General features: G+C 47.4%; 1 protein-coding gene across 4 annotated transcripts in view; it reads right to left on the bottom strand.

Annotated features, from left to right (window-relative positions):
• ZNF451 (zinc finger protein 451) overlaps positions 1 to 24,702 on the bottom strand; it is a 776,596-nt gene that overhangs the window by 287,191 nt on the left and 464,703 nt on the right. For 3 of the 4 annotated variants that reach the window (XM_078647977.1, XM_078647978.1, XM_078647980.1), the window contains exon 11: positions 9,934 to 10,014. The exons of the other annotated variant lie outside the window; for it this stretch is intronic. In XM_078647977.1, the coding sequence (XP_078504103.1) occupies positions 9,934 to 10,014 (81 nt within the window). The remainder of the gene's footprint in view (positions 1 to 9,933; positions 10,015 to 24,702) is intronic. 4 annotated transcript variants of the gene reach the window in all.

Below are 24,702 nucleotides of genomic sequence, written 5' to 3'. Positions count from 1 at the left end.
CAAATTTTTTGCACTGAGCCTCCTTCTGGCCAAACGTCAGGTGGCATGCAGATGGGGCAGAGGGCGGGCACCTAAATTTAAGGACTGGTTGAGTTGCATGGCTACCTGGCAAGAACAATTACACAACTATGCTGACCTCTTACCACCTAAATCACGACCCAAAGATCTATGGGGCCCTCTTACTTCGTACCTACTTCACTTACACAGTGATGAGCATTCTGTGGAGGGGGATAATTGAGGGGTGGACTGCAGCGATAACCGCTCCGTTCACACACGGGGGCTATGCCCATTCACACACTTTCAATGGCATTACCCCAACACGCGCCTCCAACGTATGCTACCCCCTGCTGGACATGGCTTACTTTGGGACCTGCGTATGTGAACACACGCAGCACATACTGTTACGCCCCCCCTGGTACATAACATACGGAACGTGGTGTGACGGGATTGCGGGGTGACGAACGTCCCCCCCTCCCCCTCTCACCTCTTGTATTATTCGGACTTGGTTCGGAACGGATATTCTCATTCAGACAATCATCCACTGCAACACATCCATAGCACGACACAATATCGCACTCTCTACATGGCAAGCGAGCAAACTACCTTCCCCGGGGTTGAGTCAACATTATTGCAGTAGTAATGACACGACCAGCATTGCCTGGCATCCGATGCTGGATAGTGACTTCGACCCTGCGCCCCCCGCGCAACTAAGCTCCATCATTCCACTGCTCCGGTATGGAGGAATCGCTGGGGGAAGGAAATGGAAATGTTATGTTGTTAAGTTGTTTTAAATGTAAAAAGTAACCTCATTGCTTTGCTGCTCAAGACTCACAGTGTAATCAAGATGATTTCCTGCAATTTCCTATATGACCCATGTTTCATACTAACGCGGCCGGCCCGGATGGGTTGTAGGCGGCTTGCTGTGTGCATCCCATAACGTTACTAGGACTGCATGTCCATCCTCTTTCGAGACACTGTGAAAGCCGGCCCAGGAATGTGGGTTGTAGGCACTGAGCTGTACTCCATGTGTTTATGACCAATAAAGGTTTTCAAAAAAAAAAAAAAAAAAAAAAAAAAAAGAAGTTTCAAAAGGTTTTACGATTAACTTCTGTGTCACCACTATCGTAACCAGAGCTATCACTTATTATCGTCCATTATACCAAACCAAAATACTCTGTTCGAACATAACCACGTCTTGTGTAACTAGGCATGCTTGCTCTGATGCACTTTGTTTTAATAAGGTGTAATAAGGAAAAGTGCATCCTACCACCTAGTCAGCCATTGTTGTTGCAAAATACCATAACGATATCAGTGATGAACACATATCTTGAAATAAGGATTGAAGTGATGTTGTGTGAACATCGATCTGGATGGCGATGGACAAAAGGGCTAGGTGCCGTCCGACTGTGTATTCCCCGCCATGGCAGTGTCCATTTTCGAGTCCTCATGACCATCTAGAAATTTTTGAAGGTGAGCTGGGTCCGTGAGAATTCGTGGTACTCCTTGGATCACTACTCTAAATCGTGCGGGTCCAACAAAACCATATTGGTATTCTAGTGAACGCAGTCGTGGTCGGAGTGCAAGGAAGTTCTTTCTCAAATTGACCGTCTCTTTGCAACAGTCTTGGGAGATGTACACTTTATTGGTCTTCCAGAGGATGTGATTGTGTTTGCGCATAAATGACAGAATCTGCTCCACATGCTGATATCTTAATGGCTTGCATACTATTGGCCTAGGACCCCTCTCTATTGGTGTGTGATGCGACCAGGAACCCTGTGAGCCCGATCGAACTCCAGTGGCGTATTGAAAGAGAGATTCGTCGCTTGGGGAAACCAAGATTCTAAGAACTATATACATGAGCCATCTTTATCTTCTGCTCCTTCAGGAATTCCAAAAATACGAAGGTTCCCTCTTCTTTTTCTGTCTTCCAATTCCGAGATGCGCCGTGACATGGATGATGTAGATAGAGTGAGGTCTTTAAGAGCTTTGTCCACCTTTATCTCCGAATCCTCCAATTGGCTGATTCTGCTCTCAGTCTCGGACAGCCTTACGTTAGTGTCTTTAATATCTTGTCGCACTGCTGCGATTTCCTCCCTGGTAGATTTTGTAATTTCATGGACTTCAGCCAACTTGAGGAGTATCGTGTCCAGCGTTGCGTTTATGTCGCTTCCCCCCTTTGTTGGCGAGACAGGATTCGGTGGGTCTGCTTTCAGTCTTTTAAGGGTTTTAGCTTCCTTTTCTCCCATGTTTGTTCTGACTACACAGTAGCTCGTCAGATATCAATTGTGCAGAGGTTATATGGCTTGTCTTGTTTATGTGTCGCAAATGTGTACTCCGTGGCGCGGTTAGTGATAGGCTATGAGTTGTCTTCCCGAGTAGAGATAACGGATATATATATTTGGCTCACAACAGCCTTGCGGATCGTGTTAGAAGTTTAGGCACTATATTGCACCATTGTCACCAGTGCCACCATCCCATGATCCAAGACACCTGTCTTACTGATGCACGATGGAGGAGCAAATGCTGTGTTACAACCTATCGTTTCACTGTAAGGAGAGAACTCATTACCAAGGCATAGTACATCCATCAATACCACGCCATATCAAGCTAAATTAAGTTACAAGTACAGGTCTGCTGCTGGTATATGCTGCCTGACAGGTGTCTTGGAGTAGATGTTTTAATGGGATCTCATGGTATTTGGACTCCACGTCCCACCCTACATGGCCGCGGTATAATGCCGGAGCTAGAGCTTGCGCCCACTCCGGCACATATGAGTGTTTTAAGGAAACGGGAACGAGGTTGGAAAAAGCAGGCATATTGACGCTTTCACCTTTTAGGCAATCAATTATAAATTCAGGCAGCAAATCTTTTGCTGCTAATAGGATGTCGTATCCAAATGTCAAATATTTCCAAAAAAGACCTTTAATTTTTCTTGAGATGCCCCTCTCTATTTGAGGATTAATTTAGTGTAGACGGCGTGGGACACTCACTCTTGTTTCAGGTGTTTCCACCGTGATGTATTTATTCAATACTGCTAACACTAGAAAGTCCTTCAGGTTCTGGCGAGCTATTGTTACTTATGCTGCGTTCCCTAGCATCGGCAGAGCCCATTCCTCGTTCAGAAGCTGAGTCCTCAATAACCTGGGCATTTCTCATTTTTAAGCCAGCTACTTTCTTCTTTTTGAATTCAGGTTTTACTTTATGTTGCTCTTCCTGCTTGGTAATGAAATCTGAAGTGCGATGTGTTCCCACTTTCCCTTTGGTCGATCTTCAATTTTTTGTTCTGACTGACCCTGAATGGAACGTAAATAACGCGTATCAGTATCCTGATACCTGCTGGGTTTCCTAATGTTATCAAGATTCCAAAGGTTGTACCTCTTTTCAGAGGACTCCCGTTGGGGAGACCCACCCCTTGAGCGTGAAGTGTTCCCTTTATTATTATTATTATTATTTCTGCTCTCTGCCCCAGCAGCTCCGCTGTTGTGCCACTGCCCCCTACACCTCTCTGAGAAGGTAGGTGCCCAAGGCAATTATCCACCTGCAGGCTCCTGCCTGCGCCTCATCCCGGGTGGTCCAGTGCAGAGCCTGCTGGTCCGCTGTTGTCGGTCTTTGTGTTTGAGCCGGTTTCCTGTCTTACATCTGTCTTTTTGTTATTGTGCCTTTGTATTTGTTATTTTCGGTCTTTTGTTTATTCCTATCTGTTTGCGTCCTCTGTGCCAGTTTTTCTTTCCTGACGCTGCTGCCCTGCGGTCCGTTACTCCTGCTGGTTCGGGCTCCCGTCTCCCAGCTGCGCTTCCCTCCCCCTTCCCTATTAAATGGCGGCCGCTGTGCGTCCTGCGCAGCGGTTCCGCAAATGGCAAGCCCATCTGCGCCGGACCGCGACCAGTGCCAGGGACCCTGGCTCTCTGACCACCCACCACTACGACTCAGCTGACCTCTGCGCACTCAACCCCAGAAGGAACAACAACTGCCAGCTGTCTATGCCGAACACCAACCACAGCCAGTTCTCCTGCCGACACTACCGGCAATCCTTCACCATCCTCCGCACCCCCACGGCCAACACACTCACGCCAGACTCCAGCACCCCCGAAGCCCTGAGGTGCATCCTCCTCAATGTGCGCTCCCTGCACAGCCATGTTGTAGAGATCTGGGACCTCCTAGACACCCGCTTGCCAGACGCAGTCTTCTTCACGGAAACCTGGACCAACCTCACCTCTGCCCCGGACATCACCACTGTCATCCCCAAAGGACACAAGATCCAGAGGAAGGACTGCCCCAACCATCCAGGAGAAGGACTCGCCATTGTGCACAAGAGCTCCCTCCGACTCTCCACCTACAGCACAAGCGACTCTCCACTCCGCCACCCTCCTGGACAACCTCGCCAACCTCAGACTGAAACAGCTCGTCACCACCCCCACCCACAAGGCAGGACACACCCTTGACCCCATCTTCGAAGGAGGTAACAACATACACCTCAGCCACACCACACAACGCCCCTAGGCGGGCCACCGCTGGGTTCACTTCTCTATCAACAAAGCCACTGCCCCCACACCTACACCACGCATTTCACGAAGGAAGTGGAGCAAGGTCACTGAGAAGCACCTCAACTCTACCCTCATCCACAATCCCCCACCCGCCTCGACCGACACCAACTCTGCACCTAAAGAACTTCACAGATGGATAGCTAACTGAGCAGACAAGCTCGCCCCCTCCGCAACCCCGACAGACAGTAAGGCCACCTGGTTTGCCGCCGACCTCCAAGAATCCCGACGCACCTGCAGATGTCTCAAGAAGAACTGGAGAAACAGCGAAACCTCAGAAGACCGTACCACCTACAAGTACACCATAACGGAATACCACCAACTCCTCAGATCCACCAAAAGGACCTTCATCCGAAACAAAATCCAAGCCAACGCCAGCAACTCCAAGGAACTATTCAGCAACATTTAGGAATTCACCAAGCCCCCCAGCGAATTCACACCCTCCCAGGACCCCTGCAACAAACTCGTCTCCTTCTTCCACCTGTAGATAAGATCCCTCTACAACAACTTCAACTAACAGAATCCGTACACTGAACCCCTACCTCCCCCCAGCAACGACATCCAGCCTATCATCTCCTCCTGGACCCCAGGCATGACCAAAGACACCACATCAAACATGAAAGGCATTCACCCAGGAGCCCCCACGGACCCCTGCCCTCTGCACATCGTCCACAGAGTTGCCGCTGCCATAGCACTTGAGCTACGATGCACCATCAATGCCACCCCTGAAAAAGGCACATTCCCCAACTAATGAAAACGTGCAGAAATCAAGCCCCTCCTCAAGAAACCCTCAGCAGATCCGACGGACCTCAAGAACTACCGACCCATCTCTCTCCTCCCCTTCATGGTCAAAGTCACAGAGAAGATCGTCAACGGCCAACTAACTTACTTCATTGAAGAGAACTCCATCCTCGACCCCTCCCAATCTGGATTCCACAGCAACCACAGCACAGAGACCGCCCCACTTGCCGCCACAGACGACATCCGCACCCTCCTCGACCAAGACCAAGGCCACACGGCAGCCCTGATCCTGCTTGACCTCTCTGCAGCCTTTGACACCGTCTCTCACCTCACTCTCACCGCCAGGCTCCACAACGCTGGCATACAGGGAGCCGTCCTCGGCTGCCTCTGCTCCTTCATCACCGGCAGAACCCAAAGTACCAGACTCATGCCCTTCCTCTCGGAACCCATGGAGATCAACTGCGGAGTGCCCCAGGGATCGTCGCTCTGCCCCACGCTCTTCAACATCTACATGGCCCCCCTCGCTGCCATCGTCAGACAGCATGGACTCAGCATAGAATCCTACGCCGACGACACCCAGCTCATCCTCTCCCTCACCAAGGACTCCCACACCACCAGACTCCGCTTCCAGGAAGGAATGAAGGAAGGACGTTGCATACTGGATAAGCAGCAGCTGCCTGAAGCTCAACTTGTAGGAAACCGAACTCCCCCTTTGCATGGGACACCACCAGGTGGCCCAACGCCCTCGGCAGCCCCCCTTCCCCATGGACCCTCGCCCAGAACCTCAGCATCATACTTGACTCGTCCCTCACTATGAACTGACAGATCAACGCTGTCGCCTCCACCTGTTTCAAGATACTCCGCAAGACCTTCAAATAGACCCCCCCGAATACAGAAAGACCGCCACCCACGCACTCATAACCAGCAGACTGGAATATGGAAACGCCCTCTACGCCGGAATCAACAAATCCCTGCTCCGCAAGCTCCAGACCATACAGAACAGCGCAGCCAGACTCATCCTCGGCATCCCTAGAGATGAGCACATCACCCAACACTGCAACACCTCCACTGGCTCTCCGTCGGGAAGAGAGTAACCTTCAAGATACTCAACAACGCGTACAAATGCCTCCACAACACAGAACCCCAATATCTCAACGAAAGAATCTCTTTCCACATACCCAAGAGAAACCTATGATCCACCGACCTCGCCCTCGCCAAAACCTTGCGCATCCGCAGAGCAAGAACAGGTGGAAGAGCCTTCTCCTACATTGCGGCAAATACCTGGAATGAGCTCCCTATCAATCAGACGGACCCCCACTCTGCTCACCTTCAGTAAAAGCCTCAAGACCTGGCTCTTCAACTGACTCTGAGCTGCACCCCGCCCACCCGCAGCACACTGAGACCCTCTCGGGTGAGTAGCGTGCTTCACAATTCCCTGATTGATTGATCAAGACAAGGGAATTCAGGTAGGATTGCTGCATGAATGTAACATTTGTCTGCAGCATGTGTTGACAGGTGAGAATTGTTTGTCTTTTGCCTAGATTGGTGATCCCGACAATGTTCAATGAGACACTGGGGTCAGTTTTGTGCGGCTCGTTTATTGTAATAATAATTAGACTTCCCTTCAGTATCAGGTGCTATTTGCTTCGCGATTCCATTCTTTGGAGGCCACAGCTGCTTAATGAAGAATTTATATTTTGTTGTCCCCACCAATGGAGCAATATGGTAGACTGTGCAGGAGAAGAGTAGACTCTTAACTTGAAGTGGCCTTAGTTATATGGTGGGATGTACTAGAATAGGTTGACAGTGGAGGTAGACAACAGAGCTCTAAAACAAAAAACAATAGATACAGATAACACTAACAGGAATATGGTGAAATAACTCAAGATTGCAAGAGGGAATCATAGAACAGAGCTGAAGACTGTGTCAAAGCATTTAGTCAAGTGCCCTAGAAAATGGAGCATAGTTACAAATCTTAGGTTTCTATGAATGTGGTTCAGGCCACAAACATAAAATAAGTACAGCTATTTTAATTTATTTTTTGGTGTTTTTAGTTGTGATTTTAATGGTTCAGTGTTTTGGAGTATTGGTTTCCAATTACCGTGCAGATAAACATTCAAAAATATTGGGTGGTCTTCAGCTTCATTAAAAAATGTAGTTTAAAATTAAACTTTTCCTGGGCACAGAGTTCCAGATCTGATGTAGTGATGTCTCAAAGTCGGTCTCCTATCACAGATTTGTTTTCTTACAGCAGTTGTTTTTGCAAGGTCTTGAAAAAAACCTACCATTTTTTAACTTCACAGGTAATCTCCTTTTACAGCTTCTAGGTCTATTGATGCTGATGTGTACTCCAGGAACTATAGGATAGTAACCCAAGATTTTAGGTTGCTCATTCATGGTGGCAGTAGTCCAAGGTGGTGTTCTCTTTGGATATTTGTTGTCCCACTAGAAAGAAAATCTAGTAATTTCGATAAGAAACTTTTAAGGAACACAGTAATATTTCTCATTTTTCCATGCTATATTCCATCAAACCGTAAGCTTTTTATTTATTTTTTGTTTTCTTGTTATTTGGGGTTAGACAGTTTGACAAGTCTTTCTTAATCGTAGACTTCCTGCTCGAAGGAGCAGGAAATGTAGGTATTTCTTCTGGTTTTAAATTCATCCCCTTCCAATGACATTTAAAATCATGGTGGACACTGGTGTGGGAAGAAGAACAAGGAAGTTGAGCAATTGATTTGGGGGCATTGCAAGGTTATGAACGCAATTCTATGACAATGTTGATGGCTTGTCCTGGCAGATCAACGCAAAACTAGAGTACATTCCAGCTTCCATTCATCTTTTGGTATTATCAAATATTTGAGGCACTCTAGTAATCTGTTGTTTCTAAGTACCCTTGTATCAAGACATTTTACAGTATTGGGCATCATGTATAGAAAAAAAAACATCCTCATATGTTGGACTGGACAATATCAATTAATAACATGGTTCCAATTCTTCAAACTGTTTCATCTGCTTCACTGGTTTCAATTGTCTAATTTCTTCACAGTGCCTGTTTCTTGAATAGTTTATTGTCTGATTTCAAAAATGGGCCTCGAGGACCATGTGCTCTTTGGATTTCAGATTGTGGCTCTGGGCAAAAGAGCATCTGTTTAGGACCACAGTTGTACATCCCTGTTTTTACGCAGCATTAGCACCTGGTCAACAGAGACCGGCAGAGTATGTGAGGGTGGCTTGCTCAAAAGACAAGTAAGTAGATAGTATTTTAAATTAAGTACCATTGGTGCGAAGATAAAGGAGATTGTGAAAATGTAAAACATGTTTGCTTATTTTAGTATAATTGTAGTTTGCTTCAGCTATGTTTTTCTGCTCATGATAACATTGCCCACAAGTGCCCATTTCCGACATGGAGGCATGTTTTGCCTGGCACTCGAGATGAGAAACTTACAAAGCATGTTCTGGCAAAAAATGTTTACATTTTCTAACTCTTGAAGGCCATATCCTATGGGACAGTGAGCAAGGGATCCACGGCTTGGCATACCTGCCACACTTATGGAATCTACTACAAAAACTGCTAAGTGGCTAAGGATATGCCCAGATGTGGGTCCCATGTACATGGAGCCACTGGACCTAAGTTACACCCAACTTTAGAGCTCCAATCAGTGGGAAACCATTCTAACGTTGTTTGCTTTCCAGTTCGGGGAGGACGTGGCCTGGCAGTCCGGGCTCCACTGTTCCTTTTGGAGCACGGCCAAGTCTGAATTGAATGTGACTGGATCCAAACTGACGTGGCATGACAAAAGAACGATGAGTTGGAATGCTACCCCAAGAGATTGCCAGCAGTGATACTTATTGGAAGCATTCCAATCATCACCTTTTGTGTCTCTTATGTAACACACTAAGTGGCCAACAATATGTTCAGGCATGCGTCCTGTGCTCATTCTGCCCACTGGAATTAAGATACACCCAACTTAAGAGCCCCAATCAATGTGAAACCGGTCTCAGGTATCTTGTGTTCCAGTTCAGGGAAGACCTGGGCTGGCATGTTCAGACCGAACTGCTCCTATTAGAGCAGGGTTAAGACTGATTTCCATATGGTTGGATCCAAACTGAGGTGGCATGGTGAGCGAAAGAACAGTGGGTTGGAATGCTAACCAAAGAGATTGCCTGTGGTTAGACTTATTGCAAACATTCCTCTGATCACCTTTTGTATGTTTAATAATAATATACATAAAATAATATTTAGAAGGCGTCTGAGGTTATTGTCCAACACATTTTTCATATCTTTCACACTGCACAGTAAATTAAGAAACCTTTAGTATCTATAATATAGGAACCTGGTGCTTTACTAATTGTGATGTGCATCTTTAAAGAATTCAGAAACTTTTTATGCAAAGGAGTGATTAATGGTAAAAATGTCTCTTCCTCGAGGCAACAGCTGAGCTTTATGCACTTTAGGTCAAAATATATTATCAGAAGTCTTGCTGTTTCTTGGTTAGAATTTCTATACTCCGTAATCAAACTTGTCTCAGAAACACTTTTTGTAATAAGCTCTGAAGAAGCTGCTCAAAGCTGCAAAACACATGCTGGTTGTATCTTATTCAAATATGTTATGGAGCAATTTGGAAAACAATAAAAAGGAAATATTTCTTGCCTGTAAACTGCAGGACATTTTGGAGCATTATACCTGCGTACACCCCATGCTGGTTCATTAGATCTGAATATCCTAAGCTCTCTGTAACATAACATACGTGGCTTAATTAAAAAATGTTCTCAAACTCCAAAAGCATCTATGAACTTAACTAATTATTTGTTGACAAATGCCAAGATAAAATAAAGCTTAAAAAACAAAAGAAAGGAACTTGGCTACTGATTAGTGAACTCAAACGTGGGAAACTATTTGGCTATAAATACATTCAACATCCCAAGCAAACGTTATTTTATTTAAAAAATAGAAAGTTTGTGACCTTTTTTTAAAAAAAAATAGAGAAACCTAATAATCTTGTCAACTAACAGTGTTAAACAGCTTTACACATGCAATTAAGTCATCAGCAGAGTAGCAGTAGTTGAGGATGGAAAGGTTGTCTGTCCAAAGTGGAGCTGCTAAACTAAGAAGTATTGGTGGAACAAACCAACTTTATCACTTCTGAGTCACCGCTCGATTCAATCCCTACCAGGATTTGGAAAGAAATATCTTCCTAAGTAGCAACCCCACTGGTGGACATCTACAACAGATTGCTAACTAAGGCAGTGGTGGCTGCTGAGCCGAGAAGAGTATTAGTAGTTCCTCTACTGGAAAAGCATGGCCTGAGTCCACCAGTTCTGCATAACTGCTGCTCAGTATCATTACTGCCATTGTCCTCGTAAAATCGTGGGGGAAATGTCCACAGGTAGATTTCTGGTTTTATTGAAGATCACTATTTTTGCGATCCAGTCCAGTCTGGATTTTACCCTGCCCATTAAACAGTCACTGCACTAGTTTTTGTACTGTATGATTTAAGATTGCTGGCTGACAAAAGTCAATGTCGCTCATGTTGGATTTGACCTTTCTGCTGCATTCGACATGCCATCTCACACCAGATAGGCATAGAAGGACCTGCCTTGTAATGGAATAGGATCTTATTTGGAGGGCGGACATTATGTGGTAAATCTTCCACCTCAGTTTAAGGTAATGGCACAGGGCATACCAAAGGTTCTGCCTTAAGTTCCATTCTTTTTAATCTGTATATTTCTCCCTTGGCTAAGCTCATCATATTACATGGAATTCATTTTATTAACTGTGCAGACAATATTCAATTGATTATTTCAAGGTGATGCTTACTTCATTGAAATTTATTGCAGACAAGACAGAAGTACTGTGAGGCATGAACAGGAACCTGGAGCAAGCCTTACCCTCTTTAATCAACCAAACTAATAAGCTTTCAGCGACCTGTTTTGCCTTGCTCCATGTGTTGTCGAAAACCTTGCCTCTCGTGTTTGACCCCAGGTGTCAGGTAGTTATCCAGTTGACCAATAGACTACTGCAAATCTATATTCTTGGGCGCCACTACACATTGTTTAAATTGAATGCAACACATTCAAAACGCTGCAGCCAGGTTGGTATTACAATGGTCTTGTTACTCATCAGATTCTGCAGCTTTCGATGCCCAACACTAGTTGCAAGTGACTAAGATGGTCATGTTTAAATCTCTCTGTGTTGTGCAAAAAGTATTTATAAGACTGCATCTCTTTACTTGCAACAAACATTCTTACACGATGCCCCCCTGTCTTTTTGTTGTGCTCTTCGGAAGTGAACCTTATTATCATTCCAAAGTACAGTGACTGGGAGTACAGGCTTCTTAATAAAGGCGCCTCACTTATTACATCCTATTTCTTCCCGTGTTAGCCACACACAATTTGTTGGCCTTCAAAAAGGCTCTAAAAACGTGTCTTTATATATAATAATCAGGTTTGCTAGGCAGTTTCTTCTACGGCAGTTTACTACAGCCAGTACCACTATATAGGTAGCAGCGTGTTCTACAAGATCCTTTATTCAGAAAGAATTATTCGGACCCTTAAATGAGCAATCATTAATTGTAAAACAATTTAGAACAGCGGTGGAGTTGCTTCAATTGGATGAATCAGTACTTTTTACTTTATCATCATATCAGCTTAAGGCAACTTTGAAGCAGGCCACCTGGAAATTAAGTTTTACTATGGACAGGGAAGCGCGTATTTCAAAGAGAGGCATTCAGCCAGCTATTGATTCTTGCCTGATAAACAAAGTACAGTCTTATATTACTTGGAACCTCCCTCATGGAGTGCGTAGTTTTTGGCTTTTATTGAGGCAGGGTTCTCTCCCACTTAACAATGTATTGTCCAGATGGTACGGTTCCTCCCCTATGTGTAATTTGTGCAATAATTCCACCCAGGATGTTACACATGTGCTCTTTGTTTGTCCGGCTCTTTTATTGTATCGACGTAAGTGGATGAGGCCAATCTGCCTGCAACTATCCATTTTGTCCGCCACCGCATTTATGGATGCCATTTATAATCCTCCTAATTAAATGTTTTGCCACAGGATTTTTAACTTTTTTAAATGTTTTTTAGATATATATTAAAATTTCTAAAGGATGTTATGACTATCATCAGTGATTTTATTTGACGTTTTACAATATTATGTATATTTGTATATCTTATTCTATTGTTCCAAATGTATGTTTTATCCTTTATGTTTCTTTTTATGTGGATCTCATCTAGGTTCCAAAATCATAAATAAATTGAACTTGAACTTGTGTTCTACAAATCGATTAACATAACATGTTGGCCTTCTCACATGCAAATGGAGACTTCCTACGCATGCTTTAGAAATGCCTGGTACTTTATATATTTTGGCTTCAAATTAGGAAACTGAACAAACAAATTATGAAGAATAAGGTATCTCTATTATCTCAAAATATGTTTCAGGTAGTCGTCTTAAATTGGAAAATAGAACGAGTGAAGGCAGAATATCTGATTTGTTATTAGCAATAGTGTTCTAGCAAATTATGATACACAGGAAAGATACTTCAAAGATCCAATTTACAGCATGATTGAATGGTATTGAAAGAAATAGAGTTTTTAATTGATGTGCATCCTTTACAATCAATAAGTTTGCAATCTCCCTCTACTGGGACCTAAGTGCCCCTTTGTACCACTTGACTCTCATGAGAGCGAGGCAGAGCAGTCCAAAGCCTACTCATGGGAGGTGGCATGGGCTAGTACTCCAGTCACTAAGAACAGAAAAGAACCCTGCCAATCAACATTTTATATGAGGCCCAGTATAGGGTCCTGGGATTAGAACAAGACAACGGAACCACCCAAAAGCAAGTCATGGAGCAAACCCAATGATGTATAAACAATTACTTTTATTATTCATTTTCCATTTTTTTCTCTTTTTTCTCAGGGTTCAAAATTGAGAGCATAAATGCTACAAAACTAAAAATCATTTCATAATAAGACCATTGAATAAAACACACAGGTAATTTTCCAAATATACAGTCCCACAAACACCGTTCAATCTCACACTCACAAAAACACACACTCCATTCTTAACCATACAACAAATCTCTCATTCACAACTCTATATATAATCACAATACATTAACGCCATCAGCTGAATTGATGACCAGATGAAACAGAGATCATCAAGCAAAGAAAAGGTGGGGCAGGAAAACAGATAGGACTGAAGATGGAAAGAACAATCCTGCTGCCCGCAACAACAACGCCAACGCACGTTTCGTTGTCCGGCCCAGTGGGGGGCCACACCTTCGTCAGGGCGATGATGTTACACGGAGTAGGGGACAGTATATCTATTGAGCATGCCAAATCCAAGTGAGGCGCTTTCCTCCGTCGCTGTAAGCTTCTTGTGACAGGCAGCGTTAGATTCACAAAGATATAGGCGGTAGATCTGGATCGGTCCGATAGAAGACGGGGGTCCACAAGATAGTTTTCAGGTTTAAGCCGCTTAGAGGATGCCCTGTCGTCGGGGTTCTCCAATGACAGGAATAAGTTCTGTGTTTAAAACGGTCCTAAGCGGATCCCAGTTTCTAGGTAAAGAGTCGTCGCAGGGGGAACATAGACTGGCGCTCATACAGGAATGGTACAGACGAGCTGGCGCCGCAGAAGTATTTAGAACGAGACCTGAATCAATTAGAATAGACCGCTCCCATTCTTCATTCGTGGGGCAAATGCGTCGGTTTCCTCACCAGGACCGTCGGGACTCCAGTCACGCAACAAACAACATTCAGTAAATCATTATCCAGCTTGTGCTTTTTGCAGGAAAGAAGGATCTACTTTTATAGTTACCCCCACATTTTGCCTGGTGCTAAGCTGTATTAGGACTAGTCTGACTGAGATCCTGCTAAACAGGACCCCAGTCTATCTGCTTTCTCCCTAAATTGGTGTTGAGTACTTGGGTACACTCCAGATTGGATACTGGGGTACCCTTATCAGTCCTTAGTATATGGTACCAAGGTACCCAAGGCATAGGTACACTTGAGGTCTCCCATGGGCTGAAGCATGCATTATGCCACCCATGGTAGACCATGCAAAATGTAACTACAGGCCTGCCATTGCAGCCAGTGTAAGTTGGTGCATGCATCACTTTCTGAAGATATAGGTTTACTATTTCGAAGGGTCACTGCACCTAATACCTATAAGTCAACCCAATAGCAGGACTTTAAAATCCTGAAGGCAGGGTGCCTGTAGCCTAAGGAGTCCATTCTCCCGGGTTGTCAGTGAAGCAGCCATATACTATATAGAGGGGCAGGCCCAGTCACTGCAGGCAAGTCAGACCCTCAGCAAGTGGCGCAAGGGCTAATCAACTCCCCACTTCAGAGACGCACCGTTTGCGACGGCCAACAGCCACATGTAACATTACTAGGATTGGGAACAGTATTGAACGCGTCGGTAGGTGCCTGCCTGACCCCAACATGGCGGCGGCCGCACGCAGCAGCCCTTCCACGAAGTAAAGACCCCATCCAATTTTGCACACCCACTCTGAAATAACCCGCACGAAAGCAGCGCCATCCCTGTTCCACGTTGCTGAGGCCCTTCCTGGTGGCGCCTCCGTGGAAGATCATCCCCAAACTTAGCGATATATATGTTTGTATAAAGTGCCTCTTAAGAAATGCGCCTGGTTCCAAAATGGCCCATGCAGTAGATTGGCGCCTGAGGTCTTAGCAACACCATAAAGGATTCCCCCCGCTTTGCATCTACAGCGTAAATGCTACATAATAGAACGGAAATTCTATCTCCTGTCCAGACCTATAAGGATGTCCCAGATTTGCCCCCTGATTATGCGAAAATGACTCTGGAGGCATTACTCACCCCCTCTGAAGACATGCGGACACTGGCCCTGTCCTCCTGCCGCCTCACTGCATAGATTACACCCCCAATGCTTTTGAGTCATTGAGAATTTTGGGGACCGACTGAACTTAACACCAAGGTCACAACCCACCTGCCTGACCTAAAGATGGCCGCCTCAGTTGGGCTCTACACGATGCTCCACCACTCCTGGATAATAGAACTGGTCATTGACCTGATCTTAACCACATCCCTCACCCGACCTTGATCCTGCTCTCCCTCTAGGACATGTACTCTTCGAACTTTCCCTCAATCGTGGAGACCCTGTCATTTGACCGATGCCCGGTGGAGCTACCTGTTAGCTGAAGAGGAGACGGGCTGTGGATCCCCCCTAGGCCGTCTCCTAACCAGCCGGACATTGGGCAGACGTTTCTTTGTCTCTCGGTCGTATCTCCCTCCTACCCCTTCACTCTACCCCATTACCCCTCTTCGCTCCCTTCTTCTTGCCTTCTATCCCTAAAATGTTTTTCTGTTGAGACCTAGCTATTTGACCGATGCCCGGTGGAGCTACCTGATAGCTGAAGAGGAGATGGGCTGTAGATTCCCCCACAGCCGTCACCTACCCAGCCGAACCTTGGGCAGACTTTCCCTTCGTCTCTCCGTTGTATCTATACCCTACCTCTTTTTCCCCTACCCCTTACCCTTCTCACTCCATTTTCCTTTTCTTCTATCCTCCTTAAATGTTGTTACTGGTATTATTGGTAATATGTAACTGATGTAAGTTTGCAACTATGTGGAAACCTATGTAAAGCACTCTGAAACCTTTGGGTCTAGCCAGCGCTATATAAAACTCTTTAAATAAATAAATAAACAAATAACTACGCGATGACCATCTCGAAAACGGCTGCAACAAATCCTATCATGTATGGTATGAAACATGTTGGAATCCTATCACCATACCGTAAACGGTGTGGGGGTAAGATTCCAAGCACTGGGGGGGGGCGCTAGAGGGCGCACTTGCAATATGGCCGCACTTATGTGAGGCTCTTGCTGCCTGGAGAAGATATCCTCCACTTATCCTATTTGTCCGCGCCACCAATGTCCGTGTGGTCTACTTGAGGAGGACTTTGTGCGACCTCGACTCGAGTTTGGTAGAGATCCGCCACTCCTTTCCAGAGCTACGGGTGACTGGAGCTTAGTCCGTGTACTAGCCTGGGAACGTTCGGACCTGCTGGCCGGCTTGCTATCTCACTGGGGGCCGCGGCGCGCCACGAGGCGAGTAGGCCCTTCTATACACTCTACTGCGGAGCTGCCGAGCGCCCTCTTGCATCGGGTGGCTCAGCTCATTCCAGCGATCTGGGGCGGACATCGGACCGACGAGACGACTCCCTGTGACATTTGCCTCGCACTGGAGGACGTGCTGGCCTGCGTTGCTGACACCGGCTCCTGTGTCGACTTTTTGCCGCCGGCGGACCTGGCGGCCATGGAAGCTGCGGCCGGTGTGAGTTCCAGGTGAGGCGGGGTGGTGAAACTGCCCGCTCGTGCCCCTGGTTGCTGTAGCCGTTTATGGACACACCCCCCCTTGTGCTTGGCTATCCTATGATTATCGGACTACATTGCTCTATGCTCCTCTGTGGTGCCGGCCGTCCCTGAGCTCCGGGTGCGGATCCCGCCTGTTGCGCCATTGACGCATTGTGTGGGACTATATGGAACATTGCTGCCTGCTGTGTGCCTTCCATGCTGCAATCATCTGGCTGCCGCCCCCCTGGTGAGTGAACTGCGACGAGAGGCTGCACTTCTTATCTTTGGCTGCACCTTTGCATATTTGCCATACTGCTTACTGGAGCTGGGGGTGGGCCCCCGGAGTGTGCTCCTGGCTTCCTTTTTGCGTTTTTGTTCTTTGCTGCCCCTGCTTATACACGTGGTCTGGGTGTCATTTCACTGCTGTGTTGCACCGCTCCTGCTACCTCCTACTGTTGACCATCCCGTAGAGGGTGCGTGATACGCAGCTGAGAGGGGAGCCCTTACCCTGGTTGGTTTGGAGCCTGACGATCACTTCTGGATTACGTCGCCATTTCAGACCTTGTGTTGATTTGCTCCCGATATTTGGCCATGGGTAAACCTGACAACAAACAACCTAAGTTGTCTTTTGACTCTCTGGCGGCCAAGAGAAATTCCCGGGTTGCGCAAGATGGGGGGGGGGGGGCTCTCGCTCTCCCTCTACTGTTCCCGACGCTATTCCTCAGCCTGCTGCTCCAGACTTTCAACAAATTATGCAGGAAATGCGACAGGGGTTCGCAACTATAGTGGATAAAGTTGATAAGCTATCATCGCGAATGGATGCAGTGGTACAAAAACTGGACGTTCACGAGGAGCGCATCACGGCGGTGGAATAGCGCGTTTCTGATCATGACGATACGGCGGCTACCCACACTACACAACTGGCACGTATGGACAATGTACTCCGGGTTATTGCTGCGAAGAATGAGGAGTTGGAAGCCAGAAGTAGGCGCAATAATATACGCGTGATTGGCGTGCCAGAGACGACCAATGTGGGTAGGATGGAAACTTATGTGGAGAAGATACTACTTGGCGTGATCGGTGCGGAGGCCTTCTCGAAGCAGCTCATCGTGGAGAGGGCGCATCGATCCCTTGGACCGCGTCCGGCCACTGGGACTCCGCCGCGGCCGATAATTGCCCGTCTCCTCAATTATCGTGATTGTGACACAGCCTTACGTGCGGCCCGCACCGCCCGCACACTCTCTTATGACGGGGTCAACTTTACCATCTTCCCGGACTTCACGCCAGTGGTGCAGGAGCAGAGGCGTAAGTTCCTGGATGTGAAGAGGAAGCTCAGGGACCTCCAGGTGGATTATGCCCTATTGTACCCTGCCATTGACACTTCAGGCGAAACAGCTTTTTTTTACCAATCCGCAGCAGGCAGAGGACTTCGTGAAGCGGCTTAAGAGGGAGCGTGCTGCTGACCGACGCGGTGGAGATGATGGACAGGAGGGATTCCACTCCGCCAACGAAGATGAGTGATATTGCATAATGTCTGATCGTGTTGCATATTGTGTACACATGGGGGGCTGCCGTGAGTTGTCTTATTATCCTGTAGCCTTCTTCTCTGCTACCCCTTCACAGTGGAGAACTGTGTATTGGATTTTGTCACATGCTGCTTGAGGACGCTGGATGGGCGCCGGACTATGGTGGTACTGTACTCCAGGCACCCCCCCCCCTCACTACCTGGGCCGTGCCTACTTGAATTATGCGGGTCAGTGGCGAGGTGTGGGGGGTGGTTATGTGCGCCTCTAGACTGCACCCTGAAGGGTATTCCCCATTGACTTTGTTACTTCTGATGCTACTGTTATGTTTGGGGGTGTTTGCTATGGGAGGGGGGTGGGCGAGGGGTCCGGGCAGGTTGGGGTTGCCCAGGTGGGTGGCGGGTGGGACTGCCTGTACTTGTGTGCTTTGGGCCCTTGGGGCCACTTCCGTGCCGTTTGCTGCTGCTTTTCCCGCTGTGACTGTGATTGTGTTCCTGGCTCAAGGGGTTGGACTTCCCAGCTTCCCTTCATGCCTCCTTTGGTATGTTGCACTGTGGCATGGTCCTATGCTAATCATACAGATCCGAATCTACCACCAGGATGTAGTGGGATGTTGTTGGATGGTTAATGTGAGCTGGGGTGTTGGTATTCACTTGGGGTACTGTACGATACTTGTGCTATCATTGGTTGCGGCCCTGTGTTCTGGACTAGTGTGGGATTGTGTTGTACTGGATTGGGGTTACGGGGTTGGGGGGGTTTTGCGGTATGTTTGTGGCATAGATTGGTTGCGGATGAGACTGCATGGTGTGCGCTCATTACACTGTTCTTTACCTGATGGGTGGCCTTGGTATGTATGTAGCTCAGTGTTGATGATCGAATGTATGGAGAATGGCTGATGGCACACTGGACACCTTGGCGATTCTGTCCTGGAATGTGCGGGGCCTTAACGATGCTAGAAAATGTAGGAACGTGCTGGCGTACCTGGATAGGCATCGGGTGCAGATTGCCTTCTTACAAGAGACGCATCTACGTCCAAAGATTGACCCTAAGTTTGCTGCAAGCTGGGCTTCCATTCAAAAATTGTCATCATATTCATCATATGCTCGTGGGACTGCTGTTTTGATTAAGAAAAAGCTTGCATTTCAGGAACTGGGGGTGAGGTTGGATTCTGAAGGGCGCTATGTGATTGTGTGGGGTAGGCTGGGATAGGACACTGTTGTACTTGTGAACTGTTATGCACCGAACATTGATTCCCCTGAATTTTTTCTCACCTTTCGGGGTCATTTTGCTACCATTGACGCCACACACGTTATTTGGTGCGGAGATTTTAACATTGCACTTTGGCCTGCGGCAGACAGATCTGATGGGAGTGGCCAATATAACACGCGAGCGAGGGACGTTTTATGGGACATACTAGATGAGGCCGAATTGTTGGATAGTTGGAGGTTTACGCATCCTGACAGAAGGGAGGGCACTCACTTCACCGTGCATGCGCGCACTTGGGCACGTTTGGACTACTGTTTCTTGTCGCGAGGACTTCGTGTAGGCTTACACAGGGTACAACATCTCCCCAGAACTTATTCAGATCACTGTCCGGTCAGAGTGGTTGTAGCGATGCCGGGTCTTGACAGGCCGCGCCCACCTTGGAGGCTATTTCCCTCAGTGCTGTTGGACCCCATATTCAAGACAGAACTCGGGGAGGAGATAGAGGCTTTCTTTCCACGGAATAAAGGGACGGTGGATAGTGTGGAGGTGGTTTGGGAGGCTTTTAAGGTAACAGTTCGTGGGATTGCAATGGCCAAGAGTAGTGGGGTGCTTAAAACTATTGTCAAATCTATTGCCGCACTGGAGGCGGACCTTAAAGATTTAGAGGACAGGATGATTACTGACCCAGACCCGGAACTTCGGCATACGTTCAGGGGGAAGCTGTCGGACTATGAGGAGGAAGCTGCTCGTGAAGTCAAGTATAGAGGAAAGCACTGGACAGCTAGGAAGTACTGTGAGGGTGAGAGGCCTGGTAAGGTGCTCGCCTCGATCACGAGACACCCACGTTTTAACACTGGGGTCCTGGAACTAGCACTGAGGGATGGCACCCGCTGTAGGGATGCGTTGGGGATCCAGAGAGCCTTCATGCATCATTATGAACAACTGTACACTACACAACAGACTGGGGAGGTCCGTTATGGCGGGTTCCTCGATGATCTTGCGTTGTGTTGGCTTTCTGATGGTCATAGAGCCTTCCTTGGAGGCCCACTAGAAGTGGAGGAAATACGAGATGCCATAATGTCACTCAATAATGGGAAAGAGACGGGGTTGGATGGACTTCCCGCCGAGTTCTATAAGTGTTACGTTGATATCATGGCCCCGGTGCTTAAGGAGGTTTTCGAGGAGTCGCTGGAGGTGGGCATACTACCTGGGTCGATGAGAGAGGTGGCCATTACGTCCCTGTTAAAACCTGGCAAGGATCCGTCAGACACGGACTCTTACCGTCCCCTGTCGCTACTTAATTGCGACGCGAAAATCTTGGCAAAGGTACTAGCGGCACGGCTATCCCTGCTCATGCCTACTATAGTGCTCCCAGACCAATGTGGCTTTGTGCCCGGGCGTGCAACCTCCCATAATCTTCGCACACTGTTTTCTTTGCTCCCAACTATTGCTCCTGAACTCCCTGTTGCTGCGGTTTTCCTCGATGCTACGAAAGCATTTAATTCGGTTGAATGGAATTATCTGATTGACATTTTGTGTAGGATGGGCTTTCCCAAAATATTTATTGCATGGGTAAAACTGCTGTACACCCAACCCGTGGCCAGAGTGGTAGTGAATGGAGTTCTTTCCCCTCAATTGCCTATCTCGAGAGGCACGAGGCAGGGCTGTCCCCTCTCCCCGTTGTTGTTTGCTATCGCCATCGAACCGCTGGCATGCCGTATCCAGCAACTACATAAGCATAGTGCATTTAATTGTTTCCAGCGTCAGGTGGGTATATCACTCTATGCGGACGATATTACATTATATGTGAAGGACCCGCAGTTGAATCTTAATCCGATCCTGCGGGAGCTTATTGTCTTTGGCGGCATTTCCGGTATTCATATGAACTTGAAGAAATCACAATTCTTTCCGCTGACTCCGTCTGTCGAGAGGTTCCAGCTGGACTACCCACTAGAGTGGTGCGATGCGGACCTTCGCTATTTGGGCATAGTGATCTATCTGAATAGGGAAGAGACGATCAGGCTCAATTATGGAGTTGCTATTTCTAAACTGGCTGATAATATTACGTGGTGGATGTCTTTGCCACTTTCTATGGCGGGTAGGGCTTCCTTAGTGAAAATGGTTGTGCTTCCACGCTTCCTTTATTTGTTTCAGAATATCCCCTACTACCATGGTGCCTATTTTTTTAAACGCCTACGTTCGGAGCTCCTTAGGCTGTTTTGGGGGGGCAGGCAGCCGAGAGTGAAATGGTCCACCTTGACACTGCCGTACGACAGAGGGGGGTTTGATGTCCCGGATTTTGAGATCTACTATCTTAGAGCTCAGGCACACTATGCCTATCATTGGATACGTCCCACCCCCTTTATGCCACAGATAGCGACTGAGGAATGGATAGTGCACCCCCTTCCACTGGAGGGCATGGTGCTGGGAAAATCTCGGGATGTGGATACCCGTTCCACCACGGTGCACTGCACTATTGATACGTGGTCTCGTATTGCGACCACTTTGGGGCTTGCGCTGCTTTATTCCCCGGCATTGCCACTCGCATACCATCCGGAATTGTCCTTGCTACAGGAGACTGGGTTTCGGGCTATGTGCAAGCGAAGCAAGGTGCTCACATGGGGTGACCTTTTTTTTTAAGGCACTCTTCGTACAAAGGATCAATTCTTTCAGGGGGAGTCACCCTCCCCACTGGAGGTTTTCTATTATGTACGGCTTCGGCAGGGTCTACGGGCTATACTCCCACAATTTCCAAACGAACCTGGGGTTGCCTTACCACTGCATGCACTACTAGTGTCTGATGGTAGACATATGGTCTCTAAATTGTACAACACCATTAGGAAGCAGAGAGACCCTCTGCCTAGTAATGCGAGGGGACAATGGGCTCTTGAGTTGGGTATAGATATCACTGATGAACAATGGACATATTGCTGTGGCGTTACTGCTAATATTTCCTCTAGCTGTAGATTGAAGATAATACATTATAAATTTGTGCAGAGGTTTTACTATACTCCGGTTAGGAAATTCAGATTTCGCCTGGCGGACGATGATAAATGTGCTCGCTGTCGGGCGGAGGGAGCTGGTTTTCTTCATTTGGCCTGGGAATGCGATGCGATTCATGCCTACTGGCTACAAGTCCATGAGGCATTGGAAATTATGACTGACAGGGCTGTCCCGTTTGATCCCTTGATTATGGTGTTGGGGTACACGAAGGACTTACCACCCCCCTATCGCAGATTTGCAGATGTGGCCATGCTACTGGCCAAGCGCAGGATAGCCTGTAGATGGGGTAGAGGCAGGGCTCCGAAATTTAAGGACTGGCTAGACGACATGGTGTATTGTCAGGACCAATATAATATATATGCTGACTTGATGCCGGTGCGGTGCAGGCCTAAAGATTTCTGGAGCCCGCTGCAGGTTTACTGGCTGACCAGACCCGCCCACAGTGAGGACTCTGACGACATTGGCCGGGGAGAGCTCCCATAGAAGGTCTCACCCTTGCTAACTTTTACGGCACTCCTTTTTTCAGGTTACCCATTGATGGACCATGTATTGTATGCTCTGGTGGGGTGAGATGGGCATGTCATGACTGTTACCCATAATCTCTGATGCGGCACTGTCTACCACTGCTCACCCTGTCGTGCTCTTTCCATGTCTACTGTCGGCACCTGCTATCGGCTGAGGATTGTTATTATATGTTAATGTGCTGCTTTCTGCCCTGTGATACGAGGGGCCTCGATGGTTGTGTTGTGCTCCCTTTCCAGGGTGACGTATTCCTGCTGCGTAACGTCATCTCTGTTTCGTGCTGATCCGTGCCACCAAGTACAATATGTATTGTGTGATTTGGAGACTGCCCACATTCCCATTTCCTTATCGTCTTTCTTGTGTGCCTGCCATTATGCCTGCATCTACTGTAATCAATCTATATATGTGCCACTGTATGGTTTCTTGTTCCTAATAAAGGTTTAAAAAAAAAAAAAGATTCAAACGCACTGGAAGAGCCATCCGTTAGGCTCTCAGTGTGGCCGGCACCAGTCTTCTAGACCCGGACAGCACAAAATGGTTGCTGCTGACAAGAGACACATTTCTGCTCTCCTGCTGCTCTGCCAAACTCGAGCAGAAGAAGGTGGAACAATAGGCATCTGGTCACAGGGAGGTGTGACCACCTCACAGACAGGATTTAGTGTATTGGGACCGGGTGGTTGCGTTTGCCAGTGCCAGAAAGTCTGCATGAGGGGCGCACTTGGTGTCCCCATGCATAGTCCAGTTCAAAACAGTACTGGAAGCAGTTGGCTCCCGCTGTTGGGTGAAACTGGACAAAGGACATGGGAGTATCCTCCCACCTGTCCAGACATTCCCATGGAAAGCTCCCCTGAATCATCTTAACCCTTTCCCTAGGATACTTAAGAGCTTACCTGGGTGTAGGTCCCTATATTCGTCAAGGGATAAGATTCAGATCAGACACCACTGCACTTCTACCATCTGGGCACTCAGGACTTAGCAGGACTTCGTTAGGGCCTGACTTAGTATTCCTGACAGTCTGCTGCATTGTCTGTCCTGTGCATCATACAGGAACCTTCCAAGGCCTGTGAAACACCAAAGACACCTGAAGTAATCTCCCTTGGAGTGAAGGAGTCACTCCCCTGCATTTGCAGGCACCGCAACTAAGTCAACCGGTCTGCAGATTCAGTCCTCCTCCGGTCTCCGTGGGCTCTGCTTTACAGGTGGTAGTTTTCCACAGCTCCCGGGGCCTGCTCTTACCTCTTACCAAATTTGAGGCAGTATCCTAGTATGTATGACATTGTTCTGCATTCTGTCCATCAACTGTTGTTTTTGCATTTGTCACCCCGAGTGGGACGGGTATGCTCAGACGTGAGTCCCGTGCTCTCCACGCCACAGGAGTCAAGCTATCCTGGCTGAAGACGGCTGATAGACAGAAACTGGTTCTAGGATGGTTGATTCCGGTGCAGGGAAGACATGGCTTGGCAGTTCGGGCTGGACTGTTCCCATGAGCCACAGGGTCAAGGCTGATTTGCATATGGCCATGTCTGAACTGGGGTGGGGTGGTGAGCAAAAAAACGATGGATTTAGGCCCAGATGTCTGTTCTGGGGTGAATGTATGACATTGTTCTGCATTCTGTCCATCAACTGTTGTTTTTGCATTTGCCTTTGCCAAGGCTTGTATTGTATTGTATTGTATTGTATTGGGTTCTTATATAGCGCGAACTGCCACCCTACGGGTATCCTGGCGCTTGTCAGGATAGTAGTCAGGAAATGACATCAAATCTTGCTTCACAAATTGAGAAAGTGTGCATTAAACAGATGCTGTGATAAAAAGAGTGAGAATT

Source organism: Lissotriton helveticus, chromosome 6, assembly GCF_964261635.1.
Source record: "Lissotriton helveticus chromosome 6, aLisHel1.1, whole genome shotgun sequence".
Lineage (NCBI taxonomy): Eukaryota > Metazoa > Chordata > Amphibia > Caudata > Salamandridae > Lissotriton > Lissotriton helveticus.
The sequence above is the reverse complement of the archived record's forward strand: the minus strand, read 5'-3'. Positions and strand labels throughout refer to the sequence as shown.